The 25,325-nt window shown below is 39.4% G+C and overlaps 1 protein-coding gene across 1 annotated transcript in view; it reads left to right on the top strand.

The window, feature by feature from the left end:
• The first annotated feature begins 1,677 nt into the window (after positions 1-1,677).
• DNAJC3 (DnaJ heat shock protein family (Hsp40) member C3) overlaps positions 1,678-25,325 on the top strand; it is a 37,669-nt gene continuing 14,021 nt past the window's right edge. The window contains exons 1-7 of the mRNA XM_049815745.1: positions 1,678-1,848; positions 8,179-8,289; positions 11,371-11,495; positions 12,601-12,675; positions 21,212-21,364; positions 22,680-22,861; positions 24,979-25,098. Of these exons, the coding sequence (XP_049671702.1) occupies positions 1,767-1,848; positions 8,179-8,289; positions 11,371-11,495; positions 12,601-12,675; positions 21,212-21,364; positions 22,680-22,861; positions 24,979-25,098 (848 nt within the window). The 5' untranslated portion in view covers positions 1,678-1,766. The remainder of the gene's footprint in view (positions 1,849-8,178; positions 8,290-11,370; positions 11,496-12,600; positions 12,676-21,211; positions 21,365-22,679; positions 22,862-24,978; positions 25,099-25,325) is intronic.

Here is a 25,325-nt window from a genome sequence, read left to right as displayed (position 1 = left end):
TTAATGCTTAAATCTTTATGCTTCGTATTCCAGTATGAGGTACCGAGTTTTCTTCAGATTGTTTTCTCCAGATTGTTTCCTCCTAATCTTGTTATTAACAGGCCATTATTTTCCGTTATCTTAGAGGGTTGGAGGTGTAAATTCCCTTTCATATTCATTTTATCTGGCTTTGGTCTAATACCTTTTTCCTCGGGTAAAATCAAAGGAATTCATTTACTGTAACAGTGATCACATTCTGCTCAGTTCAGTTTTAGGCTTTCATATTTTGTCTTATCCATAGCGCTAGAGTTGTCATGTTCCTCCTCATGCTGACACTTTTAGAATGTTATCAATTATTCATTTCACATCTATCACTTCTTATATTATTTCAAGTTCTTATTTCTGAATATCTTCTGCAAGTTAGATTTCAAGGTGATCCCTTTGAAGCATCATCTTCCAAATTAAACGTTCAGGAGGGATAACTTACTTTTCCTTTTTCAGACTGATCTTTCAAGAAAAGCTTGTAAATTACATTATCTGAGGTGAGAAGGGTAACGCGACAGTAGCTAAGGAATGAAAAACCTCTGTGGTTGCCAAATCGGACTTCAAGCCTTACGTTTGTTACTTTCTCAGCAGATTTCTGCTGACAACAAGGGTTTTTTTACATTGGTGGGGTAGGACATACAATATGCCCCTAATATGCATTGTTTATCCAACAACACAAAGCAGGTAATTTCAACCTATGAACAACTAGGCAGAAGCAAGATTAGTTTTTCTGTGGTAACTAAAAATACATTTTATTTTCCCTAGTAAAAAAGGTAGTGAGTTCTGCAAAAACACGTGTTAGATTGCAGGCTATCTGACACAGGCTTTGCTTTCCATTTACAGAGCCAATACGATACAAACTTGTAGCATGAAAATACTGATTTTTCTGTAGTCTGGCAAATTCCCTAATACTTTTTTGGCATGCCTGGAGGTCAACACACAGTTAGGGCCATGCTGACTATCTTGGCTTTGTTGCTCTGCCTCAGGGGAGAACAGGGTTGTCCCCCAGGGACAGCCGAGCAGAGTTTTAAAGCTGACTTGCCTTCCTCTGCTCTATGGCTAGGTCAGCCACAGCAATAAAGAACCAGGATCAATTTACTTGTGACTTACTGCCCCATTTTTCTACCAGGAGCAGTCCAGAGATACCGGCTTTGGAAAATGAAGGATAACGGCAACCATCGCACCCCAAGAAGTGGCCCTTTATATTGACAAGTGTTAAACTCATTCCATTAGCCCCTACGCCAGCCGTTTCACTCCCGGCTGGCGGGGGCCAAGCAGCCCGCCTCCTTCTCCAGGCCTGCCAGCACCTGCAGAGCACCCTCCGACGGGCTAAAACCGGCCTGGAACAAAGCCCTCCTCACCCCCGGAGAAGCCTGGCGGCGGTAAGAAGGGGTAGGCGAAAAGACACGACATACAAATACAGAGGCGGATGGGCACCCTCCGGCTCGGCTCCCTGCCCCGCCGCCATCTCCTGTGAGGGCACCCGGCTGTGGGCGCCGCCGTCGCCCCGCCTTCCTGCGCATGCGCGGGAGGGGTGGGGGGAGGGCGTGCGGGAGAAACCCCTCCCTTTCGCGCAGGCTCCGTGACGGCAGCGGACGTGCAGCCCGACCCCCCGTCTACGTTCGGCCGAGGGGGCGGGCGGGCGGGCGCGGCCAATCAGAGGCGCCCACGACCCACCCCGGAGAAGTTGGAGCCCTCGGCCCGGGCTGTCGCCGCGGGCGTCGCGGACGGGGGCGGCGGAGATGGTGTCTCCCGCGGCCTCCGCCGGCCGCCTGGGCTCCGCGCTGCCCCTCCTGCTCGTCCTTTTCGACCTGCAGTACCAGGGTGAGCCAGGGCCGGGGTAGGGACGACGCCTGGCTGCCGGCGGTTTGGGAGGGGGCGCGGGCGAGCTGCGGCCCGGCCCGGCCCGGGGTGTGTGAGGCGGTCGGGGCGGCTGCCGCGTCCCCGGCGTGGGGCAAGCGAGCCTGAGGCGGTTGGGCCCGCAGCGGTGCTCGGCCGGGGGTGGGGGGGGGGAGATGGTAGCCGGTCGCCCTCCCTCCTTCCGAGCTCCGGGCGGCGGTGGCGGCGGTTGGGGGTGTGCGGGTGTCCGCCTGGGCCGAGGTGCCGGTGGAGAAGCGAAGCGGAGCCGGCGGGGCTGCGGCCTGCCCGCAGGAAGCCGGAGGGCCTGAGGCAGGCGCTGCGAGGGGCTGGGCTGGGCTGGCCGGGCCGGGGGGAGGCCCGGGGGACGCCCCCGGTGGACGTCCCGGGGAGGGGAGAGGTGGGGGAGTATTTTTGGAACGGGTGTGAGGAAGAAGGAGGTAGAGGACTGCCACCTCATCAGGGCTGTCGCGAAGGGTGTGTAATGTTACGCTGCTCGTAACCTGTTTGTTTTTAATCTGAGTTCTGGCCGTGCTGTTTAAGGTGGCTTGATGTGCGCTTCGTTTTCCGTGGCCTGCTGATAGGGTGCCAGCTACTGTGAGGGCTTGGAAATACCGTCCTGTCCTCGAGTGCAACTGCGTGACAGCATTGGCCAGGTCCGTACTGGCCTTGAATTTCTCACTTCTCTATGAGTTTTGTGCAGTTGCCAAGTTCAAAGGCTTTTTTTCAGTGGTCCTCCTCTGCTGCAGCTATTATTAGTGCCAGACCTACACCTTTTCTGATGCTTTTGTCAGTGGTGTTGCGTTCGTTTATGGTTTTTTGTTGTGGATTTTGGTTTGTTTACTTTTTTTCCTCTCACCACTAGTATTTGAAGTTCAGCAGAGAAGTTTATCTGCCCTTCGTGTGGCCTGTTTACTTTCAGAGTATGCTGTCAGCAACACCTGTATGGCCAAACTTTTATTCACAAGCTCCTGTTAAATTTATAATTTGGTTGTACAATTGTGCACGTAGTCAGAGTTTCACCTGAGGAATGTTGTTTAACTGGCAGTGGCAGACTGAAGTGGAACTGAAGCTGTCAATAGTCAGAATAAGTCCCGTAGACTTAAGACTGACCCGGGTTTGACATTAGAAATTCAGTCGATGTGCTAAACTGATGAATACTTCAGCTGGCCGAGTGGCAGCAGGAACATACTGTGGCAGAGATGCTCTGTAGTATAAGGCTACATACTGTGGTGTTGAACTCCTTTTTGGGATGTGTATTCTGGTAGTGTTAGAGGAAAAATAACAATTGTGGTCAAAGTATACTACTTTTTCCCTAAGATTGTGGCAGTGATGTTCCTGCTGAGGATTTTTTGCTTGGATTTGCCAACCTATTTCAAGTATATGGTTTAATGGCTGTGTGGACAAAGCCACATTTTGTCATTTGGGATATATTTTCTTAGATTCAATTAATAAAGATGTACAGTACAGTAACAGACTGAGAAGTGATGGTTCTGGATCTTACTTACTGAACTTACAAATGTTTTAGTTCATGAGTTAAATTTCCAGAGTACGTAGTTAGGGAATTTAGGGGGGTTACATTAAGTATCTGGGTTTTGGTTTTTTTTTTTTCCCCAATATTACTCGTCTTTGAACTCAAGGGCGTTCGGATTCACATTTAAATTTGCATCTTGCTGTCTTGATAATAGAAATCTACCTTGTGCCATCTGATTAATGACTCAGTGGAACAGTGGCCTGTATTAACTTTGTATCTTACTGTTGATATCTATGAATACTAATTTATATCTGGCTGGTAAACAAGTTCAGTAAAAAGGTTTTTGAATACTTGGTGATGTGGCAGGTTGCAGTTCAGCCCTTACTGTTGTGTTTCCTGAATTCCTCCTCTTCAAATACCCCGACTTGCACTGAATAAGCTCTCATTTGACACAAATCACCTCTTGGGGAGATTCATCCTTCATGGCTGTTTGTCCACACTAACTGCAACAAAAAGAGGCAACTGAGAGGGTAGAGGAGTATTGTTCCTCTTCCCCCTCTCCTTCCTAGTAGTAAAAGAACGGAAATAAGGGAAAGACGATATGGGCTTTGAGCATACAGAGCTCAGTTTGTTACTGTCAGACCGCTAGCCTTAAGTGTTTCTCTCGCCCCTATCCCCCACACCCTGTGTTTCTGTCCTGAGATTGGGAGGTTGTGGTTTGTTTTTTTGTTTGTTTTTTTTCCCCCCTCAAATAGCAAAGGATACTTGGGGAGGTGGGGGTGGCTTGTTGGTTTGCCAGTCTTAGCTATATTTACCAACTTTCTTTGCAAACGGAGGGTGTAAAAACTTGATGGGTGGAAGGTACACAGGGCTCAACTGGATGCCCTGAGGCTCCTTGTGGGCCTTTTCTTATTGCTCCTGAAACTGTGGTTGCTTGTCCACTTCTTGCTTTGTTCAGTCTTGTCCTTGAAAAACATACTTGCAAACACACATAAAAACAAAGCCCAAACCTGTTTAAAAATAACAGCAAACTTAAGATTTTTTTTTTTATGCTAAACACGGGGTCATTCTGATCAAAAAACACCCCAAAAGCAGGATGTCGCACTCGCATGACAAGACAATCATCAACCTCTTTTATGTGTTTAAAAAAAAAAAGTTTAGATCATTGCAATTAAGATTAGCAACATGCATGTTTCTTTTTTGTCTTTGAAACAATTCTGTTTCTGGTACACAGTTGGAACTAATTCTGTTTATTTTCATAGTTCTGTTACCCAGCTTGGTGTCAAGATTTAAAAAAAAAAAAAGTAGGAGGAAATTCTACAGGGGATAAAGAGGAGTGTGTAGGCAAATGTAAAATCTTAAAACTGTTTTCAAGTTGGAGGCTTTTCTTAAGCTTTTTACACTGTGGATGTGACTGATTATATGAGGATAGAGTTGAAGTTTGTATACTTAGGTACCACATATTAGCACTAGTTATTCTAATAAAACAAAAATCCTATGAGGAAGTTATAATTTATTTGAAGTGAGTGTATTTAACTGGAAAAACAGGTTAGCTGCACCTGCTTATCTTTCACGTGCCTTCTGCCTGACTTCCTTTGAGTTGTCAGGGCTGGTACCAGTTCTTACCTGGGAGTAGTTTGGGTTTGGTTGGGTGGTTTTGGTTTTTCTGTTGTTGTGTTTTGGTTTTGTTTGGTGTTTTTTTTTTTCTTCTTTCCCTCCTCCCCTCTTGCATTAGTGCCAGGACTACAGACTCTGAATTAATCCGGAATATCTGACTTGATTTGACAGCTGGGGCTCTTGTGTGTGGTTGTTTAAGATCCTTGGTGAACAGATAACAATTAGGCAGCCTTTAGAAATAATATTAAAATTAAAATACTTAGCGGTTTTAAAAATAAACAGTATGCTTGCATACCTCTTGCATAAATTTATTTTCTTGCTGGAGCATACAAAGCTACTTCAGCTGTAGTGCTGGGCCCTTGATATCCAACTCACTAATGACTGTCCATCTGTTGGAAAGAGCTCTGTGGGGTTGGTTTGTTTTTTCCTCCGGTTGAACTTGAGTCCTTATGTTCATTCCCAGACCCAAGAGTGAATAGATATCCAAAGAGGTTACAGAGAATTTGAGTCCTTAGATTCCTGTGTCTATGTTAACAGTTTTCAGATGTCTACTGTGGGGTGGTTTATTTAGAGCAATTGTTTGCCTACAGCCAGAAAATGAATAAGCAATAGATTTATATGAACAAACAGCCCAACTATCGGGTCAGCATACAGTGTTCCTGAGTAGTTACGGTAAATGTCACTTTGCATCATGGTTACGCTGGCTGCTTCTGGAGATTCTTACATCAGTTCATGATGTTCAGCAACTTTCAGAGCCAAGTTTTAATGTATGTCTAGTGTAATTAGTCGTGTTCTGCAGAGTACCTATAGTCCTTCACAGTTTGCCTTATTTCTTTATCTGTGTTGCTCCTGCTTTTATTACTTACCTGTTTACTATTAATGGTCACCTTTTTCACTTCCTTTATTTATTATCTTAAGTATTTTCCTTGAAAAAGATGGCTTTCCTGCCTAAAGTATTATGTAGCTGTAAAACTGTACGGAACATAATGTGTATGAAAGACACTGAATTGTATAGGTACATCTTATTGTGGAAAATCTATTCTTGGAGGTATCCTGGTGTGCCTAATTGTGAAACAAGGATGCTTCTTCAGATGTTTTAGACTCTGAAAATTGAATGCCATATTTAGGTGGATGGAAGGTTCATCGAAGAGTAATTTACAGCCCACTTCCAGGATATCACTCCAATATGTGTGGTGAGACAGGAGGGATGACGCTTAAGAATTTTTTCTTTGTTTTAGCTCATGTTAAAAACTTCAGTCTGTTTGTGGTTTGATACCTCATTTGTTGCTAGTATACTTCCAAAGCCAGGGAAATTTGTAGTGCGTTTGTTTTCCAGTTTTGTTTTGTTTTTCTTGTGGTGTTGGTGGGGTTTTTTTCCTCCAGTGCTTGTTTTGTCATTTTAGAGGACATTGGACTACTTGGTGATCAAAGCTTTAAGCTAAAGCAGCAAAATGGCAAAGAGGAATTTTCATTTTTCTGAAAATTGGACATTCACATAAAAGCTACCTTGAAGTAGAATACTGCGTGTGAAAAAATTACTGTCAATAGATAATTCTCCACTATCGATGGCTCTATTTATATTATGTATACTTTATATTGTGTGTATATATATAATAATATATAAAGTATATTAATTAGAGCTATACATACCTAGAATGGATTTTAAAATGCATTCTTTCATAAGATCCCCACATTGACTACATGTTAAGTAATTACAATCTTAGCTTCATCTATTTAAACAAACAAAAAAAATACTGACTGGAGATTTGGGGTTTATTTTATAAAGTAACTTCCATTAATTAGAAAAAGGAATTTGTTTGCTGTCATTGTTCTGAAACAAATTATTGAATTGAAGCCCTTGAATCCATTTTGCTGAATTATTATCAATCTTTTAATAGATGGAGCTTTTTCCAGTGGATACAGAGGGCATCTTGTTCATTTTAGTTTAGACAGCTCAATGATTTTCTTATAATGTGGAATTAAAAGAATTAGGAACTGTATTAAGGAGTAGGAAAGGAAAATTAAATTAAGATCCAGGTGGTGAGAGCTGCTAGTTCTAAAATCTTGGTGATCAGAAATTACTGTTCTTTCATTACAAATACTTTGTTGTTTAATCACCTTTCAGTGTGAGATTTTTTTGATATATTTTCGTTCAGTCTGTGTAGTGTAACATTTTTATTCAGACTCTACGAAAGGACTTCAAAGTGCTGCTGCATTTTTGTATTTAAGATTAATTCAAGTGCCTATCTGAACTAGCTCGATACAAAACCTGAGTGAAAGAAATTGATTCCTAGTAGTTGTAGTTCATTGTTTCCTAATGTGATGTATTTATTCAGGATTTTAATATATTGCTGTGCTTAAATTTATATATCGGGTATGCTCTTAGTAAAAGAAAACTGTTTATAGTGTGAAAGTTTTAATAGTCATAAGCTGGTAAGTTGTAGTGAAGTTCTGTCCTAATTTGAAGAATGTTGGAAGCAGTACTAATGAAAAACCTCTGTGCCTGAGTTGATGTATGTACAGTGTGTACTTGCACTCAGCTACTTACTTCTCAACAATAGTCTTTCCCTGTTGGTTGAGCAGCAGCAATTTATTAGCTTTAAACTAAAACTGGCGCTTCAAAAAACATACCAGTTTAGTAAGATGTCCATACTACCGGTTAAATGAAAAGGGAGTGAGAATTTTAATCTTTCGTATCAAAACTTGTGCTCTGGAAACAGTCTGCCTTGGAAATGACGAGACAAAAGTGCAGTAGATGAGAAGCCAACCTCTGAGGTAGCTAACAGTTCTCAGTTGAGTCCTAAGTTATCAGTAGCATCATGAAATTTAACTTAAGTTCTTTTTATATTTGCTGTATATGCATTATAAGTGTTTTTTCAGATTCTTTTGAAATTGAAAGCCCATACAGAAATGTTATGAAACTGTTTTTATAGTTGATGTATAAAGCTTGATGTGCGAAAGTATGTTACTGAATGTATAGACAGGCATAGAAATGCATATTTGGTGCCTTCTTGGAATGTGGTGCTTTACAGTGTTTATTTACTTCAACGTCCTTTTTGGGACAGGGAAGATGTGCTATGTGTTTACTAGGCTGCAGGTTGTTTTAGTATGAGAAGATCTGACTTTATGTATTGTATTATCACTATATGCATTTGGTGTAATCAAACTGGTCATTCAAAACCTTGATCTTTTTGTTGTTCTTTAAGGAGCTGAATGTGGAATAAATGCAGAAGTAGATAAACAACTTGAAATGGGAAAGAAGTTATTGGCTGCTGGACAGCTAGCAGATGCTTTGTCTCACTTTCATGCGGCTATAGGTATGTATCTCATGAAAGTGACTCTTGCACTGAAATACCTTTGGGTGTGGGTTTTTTTGTCCTACTATTTGCTTCATTAAGTGTCCTGCTTTCTTGCAAATTGCATTCCATGTGTCACAGAAGTTGGGGCACCTTTATGCAGCAGTTTGGACAGGAGCCAACAGAGATGCAGTAGAATATTTATGTTTTGGTAAAAGAAACTATTAAATTAACTATATGATACATGAACACTACGTCACTGCTGCTCTGCAAGCTAGCTGTGTGAAAGCAATTATAATTGACTGTGGTATCGTTTGAGGTATTCCGTGTATCTAATCCCATTGAGATTAGGTTTCATCTTTATAAGATTTTTCAAAGTATGTCTTTGAAAGGTTGAGTTTATCCATGCTTTCTTCTCTTCAGCACTGTAACAATTTCAACATTTAAAACAGGCTTTTTTTTTTCTTTTTTTTTTTTTTTTAAATCTTGAAGTGGGTGATAACCTCAGTGAAACTGATGCTGCAAGTTTGAGATACTGAACTGGTAGTGAAGAGTATATTAACTGAAGAGTGTATTAACTGTCCCTCTCTCATACTCAACTAGTGAGTGAGTTCTTGTTTTGGTGTTCTGCATTTTCAACGAACTGAGGAGTTAAATGTTTGTTTCTATAAATTTTAAAGCAACTTTGCTTGTTAAGATCTGTTAATTGAAGTGTAGAGACAGACAGCACCAGTGAAGAGCAGTGTCCACTAACACTACAACTTCTCAATTGCATGGTTTTTTTTTAATTTACGTTGTTGGACTTTGTTATAAAGTGTACAAGTGCATCATTTTCTCTGTGAGAAGAATAATACCAAGGTGTTACACATTAATGAGTCATACTGCAGAGACTTTTCTATTTATGCCTTGGTCTAATAGTGATATGTAAATGAAATATCTGCCGATTCTGAGTTACTGGTATTTTCTGTGAGTTCTCTAAGATCAACTTCCCTTATATAACGGGAGTGGAGGGGGGAACTTCCTCTTTTTCTGTGATATGGAAGCTCCTCATTCCGCCAAGAGGCGGTCTGTTACTCCTTTTGCCTTTTGTGTCACTGCCAAAGCATTCCTGTGGGATCTGAGCAGGGTTAGTGTTACAACGTGGTTTATTCCTTTATCATTGGTTGGCAAGCTTTAACTTGGATTTGGTGAAAAGTCCAGTTCAGTCTGTTGTTGTGCAAATGCTGGTGGTGGTGCAAAAGTGGCAGCGGTGTGAGGTGGGATGAGCAGTGAGGTGCCTGGATAGGGTGAAATCCTCAGGTTTGCCAGCAGTGCTCGAGCAGCTGATATAGCTATGGTGTTGTGACCTTAATGGGATTCTTAGTTGTATGTTGGTTTGAGCCTGATTGCCTAAACTTTGATCAGACTTCTCTTTCTTCTTTGTATTTTGCCTTTTTGGAAAGATTTTAAGCATGATTTGCCTGCTGTGTTTGTAGATGAGGGGAGAAGTAATTTTTCTAATCCTTTTTTGCCTGTACTTCATCATTGTAGACTGTGAGGTAAATGGATCTTTCTGTCTTGTCTCAGCCAGCCTATTTTTCTTTTTTTTGCAAACATCTAAAATACAAGAAAGCTTCTGTCCATTTTCTTTCTCTTCAGTTAAACTTTCAACTCTTTCTTCAATCCTGTCAAGTTGATGGCTTATGCCTTCTCTCTGGGTAAATGTCAATTGCTGTTCATTACTGTTACTGGGGAACTGAGGCAAAACTATTCTGACTGTCAGAAAGATCATAATCTGGTGCTGGAACGTGCTTTCTGGGTTAGCTCTTTCCCGTCTTTCATCCTTTGTGTATTAATAAAGCTCCTTAATTTCAGCTATTGATTTGTGCCTACTCCACCCATCTACTTGTATGCAGTAGGACTTAATACTTCCTTTTTTTTAAAGGCAGTAACATTTGAGTTTACTTGATGTTGATAATGCTGACATACAAGGTGGCATGCAGCATGGGAGTAGTATTAAATTTCAGTGCTGGACATGAGCATTTCCACAGCCAAGACACTGTAGAGGAAGAGTGCAGATGCATTTTCCAGTGAGAACTGAACTAGTGTTTTGGTAATGGAGGTGGCCAGCTATGAAGCTTGGTTACTGACCTTACGATTTTGGCAATGCTATTTGTTTCATTTATTTTAAAGTTCAACTTTAACCTCAAATAAGGTGAGGAAGAGAAATACTTATTTTGTTCCTCAGGTACAGATATTCTTCTCTACAAAATCTGGATTGATGATTTTCTTTTTGTAATACCACAGCAGAAAATTTCCTGTCTTCTACTGCATGTGGTTGTTGAGGTGGTCTAAGTTACCTTTCCTTGAGAGGTCACAGTAAATGTCACATGTTTCTTTGAAATACTGCATAGAGAAGAATATCAAGAAAATTCTTCTTGGTTTCAGAGACTGATGTTTGCCTCCTGTAAGGGTGTACATACATGCAGTAGCCTAGAGAGTGTTAAAATTGCCATATCTTGGAAGTTTGACCAGCAGATAACATGGAATGTGTGGGCCTTGAAGTTAGCCTTCAGGTTTTGATAATGTACATGCATTTGTCTGCTGTTGAGAGGGGGTGTTAGTGCCCACTTTAGTATTAAAGGAAGAAGTTGCTCTTATTTCAATGGACGATGTAAAGGGTTTATACGTGTGTGACGACATTGGACTAACATACTGGTCATTTGGGGATTATTTGCTTGCATCCTGTGTGATGGACAGGGGCTGGGATGGAGAATGTTGAATTAACATGCTTTCAAATGTGGGCCTGCAGTTGGAGATAAAGTGTTAGTACGTACTGGCTGTTCTACTGTACAAAGCTGAAAAATGTGTACGTCTTTCACCTTCAGTACTCTTTAATTATTTGGCATTTACTGTGTTTCTGTAATCTTTATTGTTAAATAATTAAACTGCATAGAAAATACTGCTTGGATAATGTTACAAATGTTATGTTTTATTGATACGTACCATTATTTCCAGTGGCTTAGAAGTCAGAGAATATATTTTTAGTCATTACAGTTTTGCTGTACCCAAAGTTTCAGTTGCTTTGAGATAGTATGCTGATTACTGTTTGTTCACTTACAGAGGGAGACTCTGATAACTACATTGCTTATTACAGAAGAGCCACAGTGTACTTAGCCATGGGCAAATCTAAAGCAGCAATTCGTGATTTAAGTAGAGTGGTTGAATTAAAGCAGGACTTCACATCAGTAAGTATTACTGGAATTGAAAATTGTTCAAGCGTAAAAAAAACCCTGCTTCAAAGAAGGTTATTTTTTCAGATTTTGCTAAACAGAAATAGAAAATACATTATCACTCAAAAGGCTTTAAATAGGATAAAATAATAGCAGTGATGTATGTGCTTGAATTTGCAACTATGCTGAGTACAGCCTAGCCAGTTATTCTAACAACTAATAGTAGTTTTATTAAGTTCATGTTCCTTGTGGATTTCTGCTAAACACTTTCCTTCTGTCACTTGTGGTTATTCTTTTCTCAGTCACCAAGGCTATGCCCTCTGCCAGGGGATAGGGGGTGGGGAGAGAGCTCACAGATGCCTCTGTTTTTCTTCTGTCTTAATCAGCATTTGATTTGAGGCATCTCTTCTCCACAAGAACTGTCCTAATCTCACTGCCTTCCTATGGGATTGTTGCAAGTTCTGATTTACTTAGCCCTTTCTCACTTCTGGATACTGTATGTGGAGACTGTCTCAGTAGTTGGAGACTGATGCTGGAGTCCTCTTCATCTGATTCTCTTGTCTCCCTTTTCCGTGGGCAGCAGCATGTCCTCTATAGTTAACAATGAAGGAGCAAATGTTAAATTCATTGTTGTATGAAAATACTCATATTAATCAAAATCTTTTAAGTCATTAACTTGTCTTTTTACATAGCTTCTATTATTCTGAAAGTTTAGTGGAAGAATTAAGTGTGGGAATTGTTTATTGTTTATTATTTCTGCAGATTTCTTAAAATCTATAAGCAGTTATAATCAGGAAAGCGTTGTAAGGTAAACATTTGCTTCGTTTTGTGCAGCTCTTCAAATGAGTTCTTTCCATGAGTTGCAGCTGCTCATAAAAACTGTGGCTGCTTTTTGTCCCACAGTTCTGGTGCAGAGTGATCTGTTACCATCAAAGAGGCCTCGTAAGAACATTGTCAAATTGAGAAGACAAAGAATGGGTGTTGTGATCTCTGTTTCAGCTTGTTATCTGTAGTAAAATGAAACTTTTTTTTTCCTGCTAAAGGAAACTGAAGTTTATGTTCATACTTGGCTGAATTCCAATTTATAAATGAAAATAAATTATCTGATGTTCCATTTCAGGCAAGATTACAGAGAGGACACTTATTGCTCAAGCAAGGAAAATTTGATGAAGCAGAGGATGACTTCAAAAATGTGGTAAGTTGAACTACCTCCTACTTTTAAGGTTGAGGTCTGAGCCAAGGTCTCATTGCAGCTCTGATGCTGTAGAGCATATGTATATGTATGCCTGAGTTTGTCTTTCCTGTTCTTTAAAGGTATTGTAGCTAAGCTACCTTGGATGAATAAATGACTGATAAAGTTGCAATGCAGTGATGAAGATGAAATCGGAAGGCGTTGCCTGATGTGCACAGCACTTTAAAGTCTCTTTTTTAGCGTGTGTGCCTGGCACTTCATGATCTCTGCTTGATGACACCTATACTAGGGATCAGTCTGCATTCAGAAAGAAAGGATAAGGACTCAAAGTACATAACTGAACCCTGCATTACATCACTATATTTGGGTCACCCTGGGAAATCACTAGGGGCTTCATGGATCAACCTTTGAAGGTTCCTCTTTCTCTTCACTAATTGCAGAAGGATTCTGCACTCAATTTAGTCACTGGGCTGTTAAAATCAATTAATTTGTGGCATGCATCTGCATGTTTTCTTATCTGTCAAGGAGTTCTCCATCTTTCATGAATATGTTGACAGTACTTTCTTTCCATGATCAGGTAGTGCCCAGAGTTCCCATACAAACACAGTTTGATATTACCCACCTAAAACTCACTTGGGTTGTTTTGGTTTTGTTGGGTTTTTTTATGGGTATGTTGTGCATTTTGGCCTTAGACTGCAAAAATAAACTGATCTAACCCCAGAACAAAGTTCCTCAGAGAATATGTGAAACTCGATTCTCTCTCTGTTGCACAAAACTTCTGTAAGCATGAGAATAAATGATTCATTCTTATTCTTGCTTCTCTTCAAGAGTTGCTAGTTTGAACAGCTTGCATGTCCCTTATGCCAAAACCCCCAGAATTTGCAAGTGTAACTGATGCTGTCTTCTTGGCTTTCTTGGAGGAGTGTGATGGAAAAGCAGTTCTGCGTTGCAGATTACAGATGTTTAATGGAAATCTTACTAGTGAGTATGTAGGACAAAACCAGAGCACTTACACTGTACACTCTGCAGGGTAGCTGGGAGGAATGACTCTTGCAGGAATAAATGCACCAGGCAGTCTTTCTGTTCGTAGCAAAGCTGCAGTAGCTTATTCTGAAATTCACATAGCCATGGCTCTTCTGGCTATTGCTGCTTCCTCCGTGAGTTTTAGGCGTGTGTGGTCTGCAGTTGCGCATCTGATTGCAGTGCAGCCCTGCTGTTTGCAAATGTGGGAGAATGTCATTCAGCTCTGATTGACTGAGGACATAGTTGCTGCAATGGCAGTACATGATGTCAGTGTTGATTCTGAGTTTGTGTATGCATCTTTTGGCAGTTACTGTTTCTTGGAGTACTGCTTAATATTGCATATGGTAATGCTTCTCCAGTCAACTGTCAAGTAGCTTGCCTTTTTTCGAAACAAGCTGCAAAAAACGAGATTGCTGCCTTTGGTCAGTCAAATAGTTTCAGTCTTCAGTCAAGTTTTAACTCTGAAGTAGAATAGTTTCTTCTCAAAAGGTGACTTAAGATACCATATTGGTCCTCAATCTTACTTCCAGTTTCCTTGGTTCTGCGAACGATATTGCCTATGTACTTAGGGAATATGGCAAGCAGTCTGTTTTGAAAAGCACAATTTTCAGTTAAGGACAGTATATTCAAGCAAAATAAGTAAATATTAAAGTAATCATTTGTAATGGATAAATTTATTCGTATGGGAGAGGGGATTAAGTTATCCTACATAACTTGAATCTTTTAAGTAGAACGCGTTTCTTTGAGAGATTTCCCTTGTTTTCTTCTGAATCTTTCAGATAGTCTGATTATCGTACCAGTTCTTTGTGTGTACACTAAAATACCTAGTGTACTCTGGCAGTATGTTTGCATTTAAATAGGAAATTGCATTTAATCTCAAGATGAGAGGAAGTTTGAGTCACAATAGTGTGAAATGTATTAAAATTCTGTGTTTCTTTGGGGTATTTTTCTAAGTGAGAGGGGAGGAGAGAAGGAAGAAGGCTGTTAGAGATTGAATAGCTTTCTAAATGATTTCAAGACTTCTACATCCAGACCTTATCTTTGCTACCAAAAGTGATAGGGTCAAGGTAAATAGTAGCCACTAGAAGCTTTGACTCATGTTGTAAGTCAGTAGTCAAGAAGCCAAAAGGAGTAAGTTGTACTTTGAAATGAAAGTTCCTTCTACTACTAGGGCAGAGATGGCACAAAGAAATGCAAGTGGGATCTCAATAGCTTTTAGGCTAGAATTTAGTTGTGGACTTGGATACCTAAAATAGTGTGTTTTACATGTGAACAGGGTATGTAATCTATTATTCTGCTCTTCAGCTGAGTAAATGTAGGTCAGGATCTGAACAGCTCTCTAGCCTCTCACTTGGCTAGGTTGGATATCAGCGAACTAGAATGTTCACATTCTGGGTAAGCATGTAGCACATCAGCAAATTTTGGTGTCCATATCTGGAGCTTAATTGTAGGAGAAGTTGGGCCATCCTGCATTAGTAGTGCATAGGCTCTAATCTGCAAACAGTCACTAAGTCAGTAGGCATGTAGCAGCCTTGTCATATGTTTGAGGTGGCAGAAGTTGAGTATCATGGAAAGATGGCGTGGAAATGCTGTATTTAAAAAAAAAAAAAAACAAAACAAAAACCACCAAAACAAACCTCTAACCCATCCATCTCCCTTCACTGAGAGGGAAGTCTTAATTGGAAGAAAAACAATCCACTTCCTTTACTGTGCAGGGTTTCAGGATGCTACCTAGAATAAGTGGTCTGAGGATGTCGTATGCTTACAGAAATGAATTGTGGGGTGGTAAACGTAGAGAGTGTTTACCTTCAGCATTAAGTTTTTTCCTGAGGAAATAGTTGTGTGGATGAGATGGGCTTTCTTGTTTGAAGTAGATTGTATGCTCTTGAATGACAGTAGATGTGTTATCACTTGTGTGATTTCACACAAGAGTTTGTTTGTTTGGGTCAGGTGTTGACTTCAAGAAGGTAGATCAGATTTTAAAATATTCCCCACTTTTGAGTTGGAGAAACTAGGTCAGGGTGTGGAAGCTAAGGAGAGTAATTTTACTTGGACTACTCAAGGACAGACATGTAGGAGTGAGAAGGTTTTTAATTCCCTGTGTGATGCTTGCATTAAGAGTCAGTGTCACCAGTGTTTTTTTCCATGCCTACCAGAACTGCAAGGTGACTGATGTAATGAGCCTCCTGTAAAATGCTGTTTTCCCCTAGTATATAGTCTGAATCCCAGTGGAGACTCTGAAAATCTCTCTTTTTTTCTTCCTAATCCTCCTCTTGGAGTCATGCTCCTTGAAAGGTATTTCAGCAGTTTAGGACATGCAGTCATTTTTGAGGCAGAGAAAGAGTAAGAAAACTTCAGCCTGTCTAAATGGAGGGGAGGATCACAGGTAAACTTTCCCACCTTGTAACAGCAGCAGTTTTGTATAGAGCTTAAAAGAATCATTGAAACTATTCTGTACATATAATAGTAAAACTATCCTTTAGTCTATACTTATGAAAAAAAATGTTTTCATACCTTTAGATTCTTTCTACATGGTTTTATAGTATGTGGGAAAAGTTTCCCACCTTGTAACAGCAGCAGTTTTGTATAGAGCTTAAAAGAATCATTGAAACTATTCTGTACATATAAAACTATCCTTTAGTCTATACTTATGAAAAAAAAAGTTTTCATACCCTTAGATTCTTTCTACATGGTTTTATAGTATGTGGGAAAAGTTTCATGAACACCCTAAACCTCTTTAAAGTTATGTGGTTGCTAAGCGGAGTAGTTTCTGTTTGGGTGTTTCTACCCCCCTGTAGCATATCAGTACTGGCTGTCTTGTGAGGCATTGCCAGTGTGAGAGCAGGCAGTGGGAATTACCTGACTGGAAAGGATGGAAGTATTCCTTTCAGGAGCAGAGCCTCTTGAGACCCCAGCCTTCATATGTTATTTTTAGATTGTCCCCCCTGTTCCCCCCCCCCCCCCCCCCCCCAATCACTCTGTACTTCCCTGTTGGCTGAAATTAATCACGAGGTTTGGATAGAGGGTATGATTCAGACTTAGGCCTTGACATGTTAAGCAATACTATACTTCTAGAAACTTCTCCTTTTGGTCAACAGATGCACCAAACTTCCTTACAGGGGCCAGATTTTTTTCTGTCTAGCGGTACAGAATCACAACTCATTAATCTTTAGAAGCTCTTTAGCTTTTTCCTTTGCAACTCAGCTACCAGTTTGGGAATCTAGGACCTAGAGGGTAATAAAACTTTCAACAGGTGTCAGCAGAGGGGTCTAATTCTTGTGTTCAGAGTGCCCAGGATGGAACTGGGATTAAGCACAAGTCCTTAGGTGACTTCAGAAAGTCATTGCTCACAGTATATGTATGAATAGCATTTATTTCTCTGCTCCAACTTTGGTTGAGTGTTCATATGCTTTAGTATCAGGTTCCTTCTGTTTTGGTTAGTAGTTTCTGAGTAACAGGAGTCAACAGGACAGATCTGTGGGCACACCAACACTCACTAAGGCTAAGGCTTCAATCCATGAAAGCCCTGGAATATTTATTTTACCTTTAAGCATGTGACTTTTAGTGAAAATAAAAGGAATATTGGTATACTTTGTTTGATGTAAGGCCTTCTGAAAAGGTGACAAAAGCAATGCAAGTCCTGGCAGCCCATTGTATATGCCTGGTAATATTGTCTGTGACCCTGCCTGTGTTCTAGAGAAAATGACAAGCATCTGAGTTGCTGAATTCTGTAGAAGGCACAAAAATAGAACAGAACTTCTGCCTAGTCTGTTGGGAAGTGTGGAACAGACCAATCTGTCATATTTTTTTTAAAAATCTCTTTTTTTTTTTTAAACTTACTGTAATGTTCACAGTTGCAGTTTGTTGCAATAAATACTGTAAACTGAGGTGTCCTAAACATGCAATTCTGTCTTCCTTGGAAAAATAAATACTTCAAAGTTGGAAAGTGGAGGTGCTGCTTCCAGTTCCACTAGGTGTCAGCCAACACCAAGTGACTGAGCACTGTACATCTGCAAATTGTGTTCTAATCGAGAGAAGCCCTCAGCTGTTGCAAAATACACTGGACAATAGTTTTCCATGGTTGGTTGGTATGTGTAGTAATACTATATTGGGTGTATGTGGAGGAGACAATCTTATAGCACTGTAAGTTAACTGGATTTGAGTAAGTTACTAGGCAATCTTGGGTTGGGTATTTGAAGCTCTCTTAACTAGATCACAGTAACATTAAATTGTTTTCATATACATTCCTCTGTGGTACTGTGTTCATTTGTAGCTTCCTGGGTGAAGAATAAAAGTTATTTAAATATTTCCTTGCTTTTTTCCTTCTAATGTAGCTGTGTTACATAATATATTGCTCTGCCAGTGCAGAGCTTTCCTTTGTGCACTGTTCTTGAGTGAGTGGATGTCTTGATCTTAGATAACACAAACCATGGAGGTTCTTTCAGTTCCCCTCAGAATGTTTTTCCCAAGCCTAATCGATTTCTTTTCATTGTGTATTTACCAGTTTGAAAAGCAAGAAAATGAAACCGCTTTGGACTGTGTAGATGTATGCCAGTGCTAGTGGCACTGGACCACTAAGCAAGGTACAGAAACAGTGTGTCTGTAACATTTTGAGGGTTTAACAATTTTTTTTTTAAACAACAGTATTTAAGAATTTTTCAAGTTGATAGTGTCTGTTTATAACACGTACTAAGATACTCAAATGCTACAGATTAATTGTCTGTGTATCCTTAATCTGTACTCTTTGAGAGTATGGATTTTGAGTTGGGTTTTTTTCTCAAGGTGATTGTAACTACTCTTCATTAGAATTGCTGTACTAAATGCCCAACTTCTTCTGTGTATTGTTAGCAGGCCATTGCAAAGGAAGATGTAGGACTATGTGGCTGTGAAGTTACTTACAGTAACAAAGCCATTCCTGTATTAGGTGCACTATTAGGTGCAGGTTTGGTGGGGATGTTGGTAGTGAATGAAAGCTGCTGTTAGCAGATGGCTAGCTCTCATTGCTGCAACTTAAACTGCAACTAAATTAATGTTCTAATCCAAATGAAGTAAACCTCAAAGACAGCAAAGGATACTGTGCTGAGAACATGTTCACCAGTAGCGGTGTGCTTGTCCAGCAGAACTTAGCGGAGCATGGCTTCTGACTTTGTGCTTTGAGGCTATTGATGAAGCATGTAGAGGAGTGTTAGGTTTGCCTTAGACCTGTATTAAATTCATCTGATGGGTTTTTTAATATTTCGCTCCTTTCTTGGAAATCTAGTACCCTTAGTGCTAGTAGTTGTTCTGAGTTGTTACCCTCAAGCTTACTGCTCCACAGGAAAATGAAAAATAATTGAAATGTGATTAGTTATTGATAATGTGACAGTCCTTCAATCACAGGGCAAAAAGACAGAAAAAAAAAAATAATCTGGAGGTAAATGAAAATAAGCATATCAAACAACTGCATCACATTTTCAGTTTTTTTCTGGGAGCTAAATGAACAGACTTCTTTTTGCTTTAGTTAATGTTACTGATGAAAACATCATAGCAATACAGTAATTAAGAGTTTCTGAGTGTATATTTTCATCTTACTGTAGCACACAAATGCTTGATGGCTTTAGTTTGAATGATAGCTTGAAAACTCCCTTTAACTGTACAGTTTGTACTACATAAAATTATCTAGGATGTTTCATTCAAATGTTCTTTATTACTATTGGACTTGTCTGTATGATTGTAACATTGCTTTTCATTTTACACTAACGTTTTGCTCCAAATAAATTACAGGAAACATACTGTGTGTCTAAGGAGTGCAATGTTACTGTGAGATAAATTTAAATGGAAGCATAAAGCAAGTCCATAGGAAAAGCTCTTGATTTTTAAGAGGAAAACGCTGAGAAATTGAGGAGAAATTAAGCAAGTCAGTTGGAACTGAAGAGTTCGGAACATCAGAGTTCTGTAGTCTTAGAACTTCTAAAATTACAGGTGCAGAAATTTGCCTCTACTACAAGCTCCAGATTTGGGGGAGAAAGAAGATGCACAGCATCAGGGGTTTATAGGCAGAGTGTCTGTTCTAACCAGAAGAAAAGCTTTTTGAGACTTACATTAGTAATCAGCCTACAAAGAAGAAAACTCTTTGATCACATTCCTCTCTTGCTGAAAGACAGTGTAGGGGATAAAGGAGAATTTTCAGGTCTTAAGTACAACTTGATTTTTGCCAGAGTAAAATGAAACAACTGCATAAGGTTCAGAAAGACTTAAAATGAAGAATCTAAGACAGAGGTGGGATCTGTGCATGTTTTTGGTGTTGCATTTAGGCTTTTTCCTTTCATATACTTAAGTGTTAGAAATGGGAAATTTTGTTAAAGGAGTTCTGAAGGCTGATGTTGAATTCCACTAGAGACTTAAGCACAAAATATGAGTGTTTGAAGAACTTGCTGATGAGGAAAAAGGGAAGAGGCCACTATGAGCTAAAGGAGGAAAGAAAAAGTACTGAATAACTTTGAAGACTCAGTAACTTTAGTCAACGTTCTGTGTATAAAATGCGAGGTAGTACAAGTTTTGATTTTTAAATCAACCAAACAAAATAAAAAAAAAAAAAAATATTATTTTTTCAAGTCCTGCTGATCTGTCCCTTTTAAAACTTTGGAAGTCATTCTGATCAGCAACAAGTGTGAGGCTGATGCTTAATTCAGACTACACTAGTCTTACAAATGACTTCCTGGCTTTGCAAGGGAATGGCTGAGATTCTTCCTGACCCATAGTTGTCTTCCTGGGTGGTAGCAGAGTTGGCTGTGAGATTTGGTGCGGTTTTTTTTACTTTCTTTGAAAATACAAAGCTGCCTAAACAAATGAAGGCAAGTACAGTGTAACCCCTTCTGCTTGCTCAGAGATGTTTGAGAAATGAGAGTCTTTGTAGACAAATCTTCACACTTGTCTAAAACTATTTGTGAAGCAAAATGTGTAAATTCCCAGCTGATCCTAGTTAAGCTTTTCCTCCACCTGTAGCATCTTAGCTTGCTGCTGTAGCCACTCTTTCTGGGGAATGCATAAGAAACACAGCTTTACAGTAATACTATCTGTGACATGTTGCATTTGTTTCTGTCATGAATTTATAAATACGTTTTGTGCTTAAAGTGAGATACATGATTTTGCCATGTGGATATACTTTCTACTGATTCTGAGGAATCCAGTGTTTAATAACTGTCTGCAGAGAGATGAATTAACTAGGCTACAATTGAGAGGTCCATGACTTCCAGGTGATGGGGGTGCAATGACTGTTGTGTATGTGTCCAATGGTAAATAATCAAGCATAGTAGGGGGAGGAATTGGATTTCTCTGACTTCTGACAACTTGTATTGAAGCTAAAAATGTCTGTCTTTTTTCTGAAATTTGGAGTTGGAAACATTTCCAGTGGAATTTTAAAACTAATCATGCTTTGTTTGCAGCTTTAGTCAGTTCACCATGATACGATTATTAATGGGTCAAAAAGAGATCTTTGAACAAGCATTTCAGTCTCTCTCCTCGTTGATGTTTGCAGCTCAAGTCCAATCCTAGCAATAATGAAGAAAAAGAAGCCCACACTCAGCTGACAAAATCTGATGAGCTACAGCGCCTGCATTCACAAGCATTATCTGCCTACCAGCAAGAGGATTACGAAGCCGCTATTTCTCTTCTTGATGAAATCTTGGCAGTAAGTGTTAAATAAAATGGTACTGTGAAAAGGAAGTAAGAGCTCCTGTCTGACATATGTGTATTTTTGTTTAATAACTTCTTCACTGATGTGAAAACACTTGGTATAATTGGCTCAGTTTTTGGTGAGCACCATGAGTCCATAATGAAGTTGGAGAGTGGAGAATGCTCAGCACCAGCTGCAAAAAAAGTCAAAATAATAGCTTGTAGTTTGGGTTAAAGATACAATTTCAGCCAAACTTCTGTTACGGATAACTTTCTTGATTATACTTTCCCACTTTTCCACAGTTTAGTGTTCTTAGGGAAGCTGGGAAAAAAGTTGTTCTCAGACCAATGAAGTTTTGCTAAATATAGGAGGTGTAGGTTTTTTCATATAGTTTTTTTATTGCCCATATGCAGGCAATTTTTGTCTTGAGAAAATGAAGTAACAAAAGATCAAAAAAAATCGCAAAGTTAAAAATGTACATAGATATCTGGATTTTCAGCTTGTTTCTTAGATACCTGTATTTGTTGAATCTTAATCACTATAGGTAGTCTGTGTAAGTGTAAATAACTCAAACATGTGGGCATTTTGTGTGTCATCTAGAAAGACATAGTAAAAGACAGTTAACTGCTAAGAGTCTTCACGTACAAATTAACACTGTTGACTTGGAATTTACAACATTCTAGCTTTTGGTGAAGAAACTGCCAAAGTGTGGGAGTTTGTTTATGGGGAGGGAAGGTGGAAAAGCAGAAAAGCCTCATTCTCTAAAATGGTTTACAAACAAATGATAAGACCCAGAAAAAATGCTCTAAAACAAATTATGATAGGCAATTCCTTTTAAGTTGTTATTCTTGCTATATTGTGACATCGTTGCTTTTGTATATATCTTTAAAATCTGGATAGTAAGGTCAAATCTTGTATAGCTGAATCTTGTCCACAGGCTTCTTTCTAGAGGACAGCTGACAGCTTGGTCCTTGCTGTTCATTACGCCTGTTCTTTTGGGAAGATATAATAATTTATGATTCTGATATCCTTCCCTGGAGGCTTAACAGACTGTCCCAGTTTAAGCAGTGCCAGTAGATTTAATTCATCTCCCTGCATGAGCTCATTGAATCGTTTACAAATTTTTCAGGCCTTTGTTTTCTATTTGGGCAGGTGCATCACAGCATCCACCGGGAAGCAGAGATGCTAATTTCATGAGCTCTGCGTGCAGCTTGAACCTTATGCTATTGCAGTTGGCAAAGTGAAATTAAATGGGATTTTTCTTTTGTTGGGGAGGAAAAGAAGTGAAGTGTTATGGACCAAAAACAAGCTTTAATTTTGATTTCTCAAGGTTTGTGTTTGGGATGCAGAGCTACGGGAACTTCGAGCTGAGTGTTATATAAAGGAAGGGGAACCAAGCAAAGCCATTAGTGACTTGAAAGCTGCTGCCAAATTAAAGAATGATAACACTGAAGCCTTCTATAAAATCAGCAGAATATATTATCAGCTGGGGGACCATGAATTGTCACTCAGGTAACTTTACTGTTTGCTGTAATCATTATAATTGAGACAGAAAATGTGATGATATGGGTCATGATAAACCGTGAATATCTATGTTGTCTGGTTTTTGGATGGAGTAGCAACTGCGGTCTGGATCTGATTAAGGAAGGTCCTTTCCAGAAGCTAAGAACTGGCAGTGAAGACACTGTGTTTAATCTTAGCAGACCAGCCATTGATGGTTCCTAGCATCTTGTTTACTTAAATAGAAGCCGTAGTGCAGGTCCGTCAGAGTTGCTTATATTTACTGCCTTTATTGCGTTTCTCCATCCTAGAAGACAGTGCTTCTCTCAGCTTGCTTTGGTGGAGCCTTTTTTTAACCTTGAACCTCCATTCAAGTTACGTTTACAATGCAAACAAAAAATGTATGCATTAAGTCTTGGGGCTAGATTTTTATTTTCAAGAATGGAAAAAAAAAGGTTACAAGCTTAAGAATAAATAAAAAGTACAGGAGCATCCCAAGTATGAGGAGTTGGGGATCCAGAGCTGTCAATATTTAGTTCTTGCAGACAGTGTCCAGTATTTTGGATGATTTTTTTGGTAATGCCCTACGCTTTTATTCATATTCAGTTAAATTTAAGGTGTTTTTCCCATACGTCCCTCGACAGTCCTGCAGATAACTGCCCTTGCCCAATCTGGACTGTTAACTTCATACTCTGTGCTTAGCTGGACAGATGGTATAATCCTTCTTTTTGCACACAAGTGGTTTCTGTGCAGCTCATCATCTCAGATGTGCTACTTTCATCTCCAGACTCCTTCCAGTATGGTTTCTGCCACAGAATCTGTTCAGTAAAAAGTGAAGGAACTGAAATAGCCTGAGTTTCTTTTCTTGGCTGGGGAATGGAAACTGCATGTGATAAGTGCAAAAATTGATTTTATAGCTGGGCAAAAGTAAACACCAAGTAACTAATTGGTTTGCATTAGGGATCCCCTTTCCAGAGTATACTTAATCTCTGGAGTTCATAGGCCACTTCAGTGGTGACTTTTGTTAGCTGGCCATTATATAGCCTAGTGATGCAGGTGGTGTTTTGGTTTTTTTTTCTCTGAAATCCACACGTGGACTTCTCCTGTTAAAGGAGGATCTTAAGATTTTTGTACATACAATTGAGAGAGCTGTTGAAGAACAGAATAGTATCACAATGAAGGGATAAGCCTCTTTCTTTCTTCTTTGATACTTTTTTTTTTGTATCATAAGATATATTAAGAAACAGTTCTATAGCTTTTGGACTTGCTGAGTGATTAATCTTGTCCTTCCCTTAGTTTCTTTCCCTTACCTTTACAGGCTTAACGATTTCGAAGTAACAGATATTTTTGTCTGTGCTTAGGAACAAAATAAGATTTTGTGACCTCTTTCTGTTTGCTGTAATCATTGTAATTGACATGGAAAATGTGATGATATAGAGCATGATAAATCGTGAAATATTTGTATCTAAAATAACACTTTGGTTGTGCTATGATGCCTCTATATGATACAAAACTTTTATTCCTTCATATGATTGCATTTTGGAGGTTTTCTTAAAGACTTTTGACTATTTTAAGAGGTAGCTACCCTAATCAGAGTCTGATTAAACAGTCTTCACAGTGAAAAGTCAGGCTTAGGCTTGGCTGAGATTTTGTCAAGAGGAGGTTTGGGTCTTAGCTGAGCTTTACCTGTTTCAGGAACCATAAAATATGCTTCTACATAGTTATTTTGTAATATAGCCGAGTTAAATGTACAGGGAAATTACAATCAGTTGTATCTGAAAACTGCTGAATATAATTTCTTTCCCAGGGTATATTTTTCTTCTGCTCTTTAGTCAGTTATTAATGTAACACTTCTCAATCTTTGCATATTTGATGATACAAAATAATTAAAAACAAAACCAGATGAATATCCCTGCATGTTCTGGAAGATTTTTTTTTTGTGTCTCACTTTAAATTCATTTTTGGATGAAGGGAGAGATTGCGTAAAGAAGTCAACTGTTGTTCTGGACAGCTTATAGATGCTGCGTTGTGTCTCTAGGTGAAATTTCATAATGTGTGATGATGTCTTTCTGTTCTGGTGTTTTGTTGGTTTTGGTGGGTTTTTTCCCTCCCTACTTCCCTGTGAAAAGTGAAGTCCGGGAATGTCTGAAGCTGGACCAAGACCATAAGCAATGCTTCTCTCTCTATAAGCAAGTAAAGAAACTCAATAAGCAGATCGAGTCAGCAGAAGAATTCATCAGAGAAGGCAGGTAAGTGTTCACTGCTATATTAAAAAAAAAAAAAAAATATCGCTACTGAGGCGCCAACTTATTATTGATTGAGAAGTTGATTAAGTGATGCTTTTTGCAGCTGCCAGTTGAAGTGGATAACTGAGCACAGCTCTCAAATTACAATCAAAATAAATATTGACTCACATAGTGACAATCCTATTCTGATTCCTTCTGATGCCACTGTCTTCTCTTTGCATACTTAACTT

Source organism: Accipiter gentilis, chromosome 13 (genome assembly GCF_929443795.1).
Source record: "Accipiter gentilis chromosome 13, bAccGen1.1, whole genome shotgun sequence".
NCBI classification, from domain to species: domain Eukaryota; kingdom Metazoa; phylum Chordata; class Aves; order Accipitriformes; family Accipitridae; genus Astur; species Astur gentilis.
This window is presented reverse-complemented; position numbering and strand designations above follow the sequence as displayed.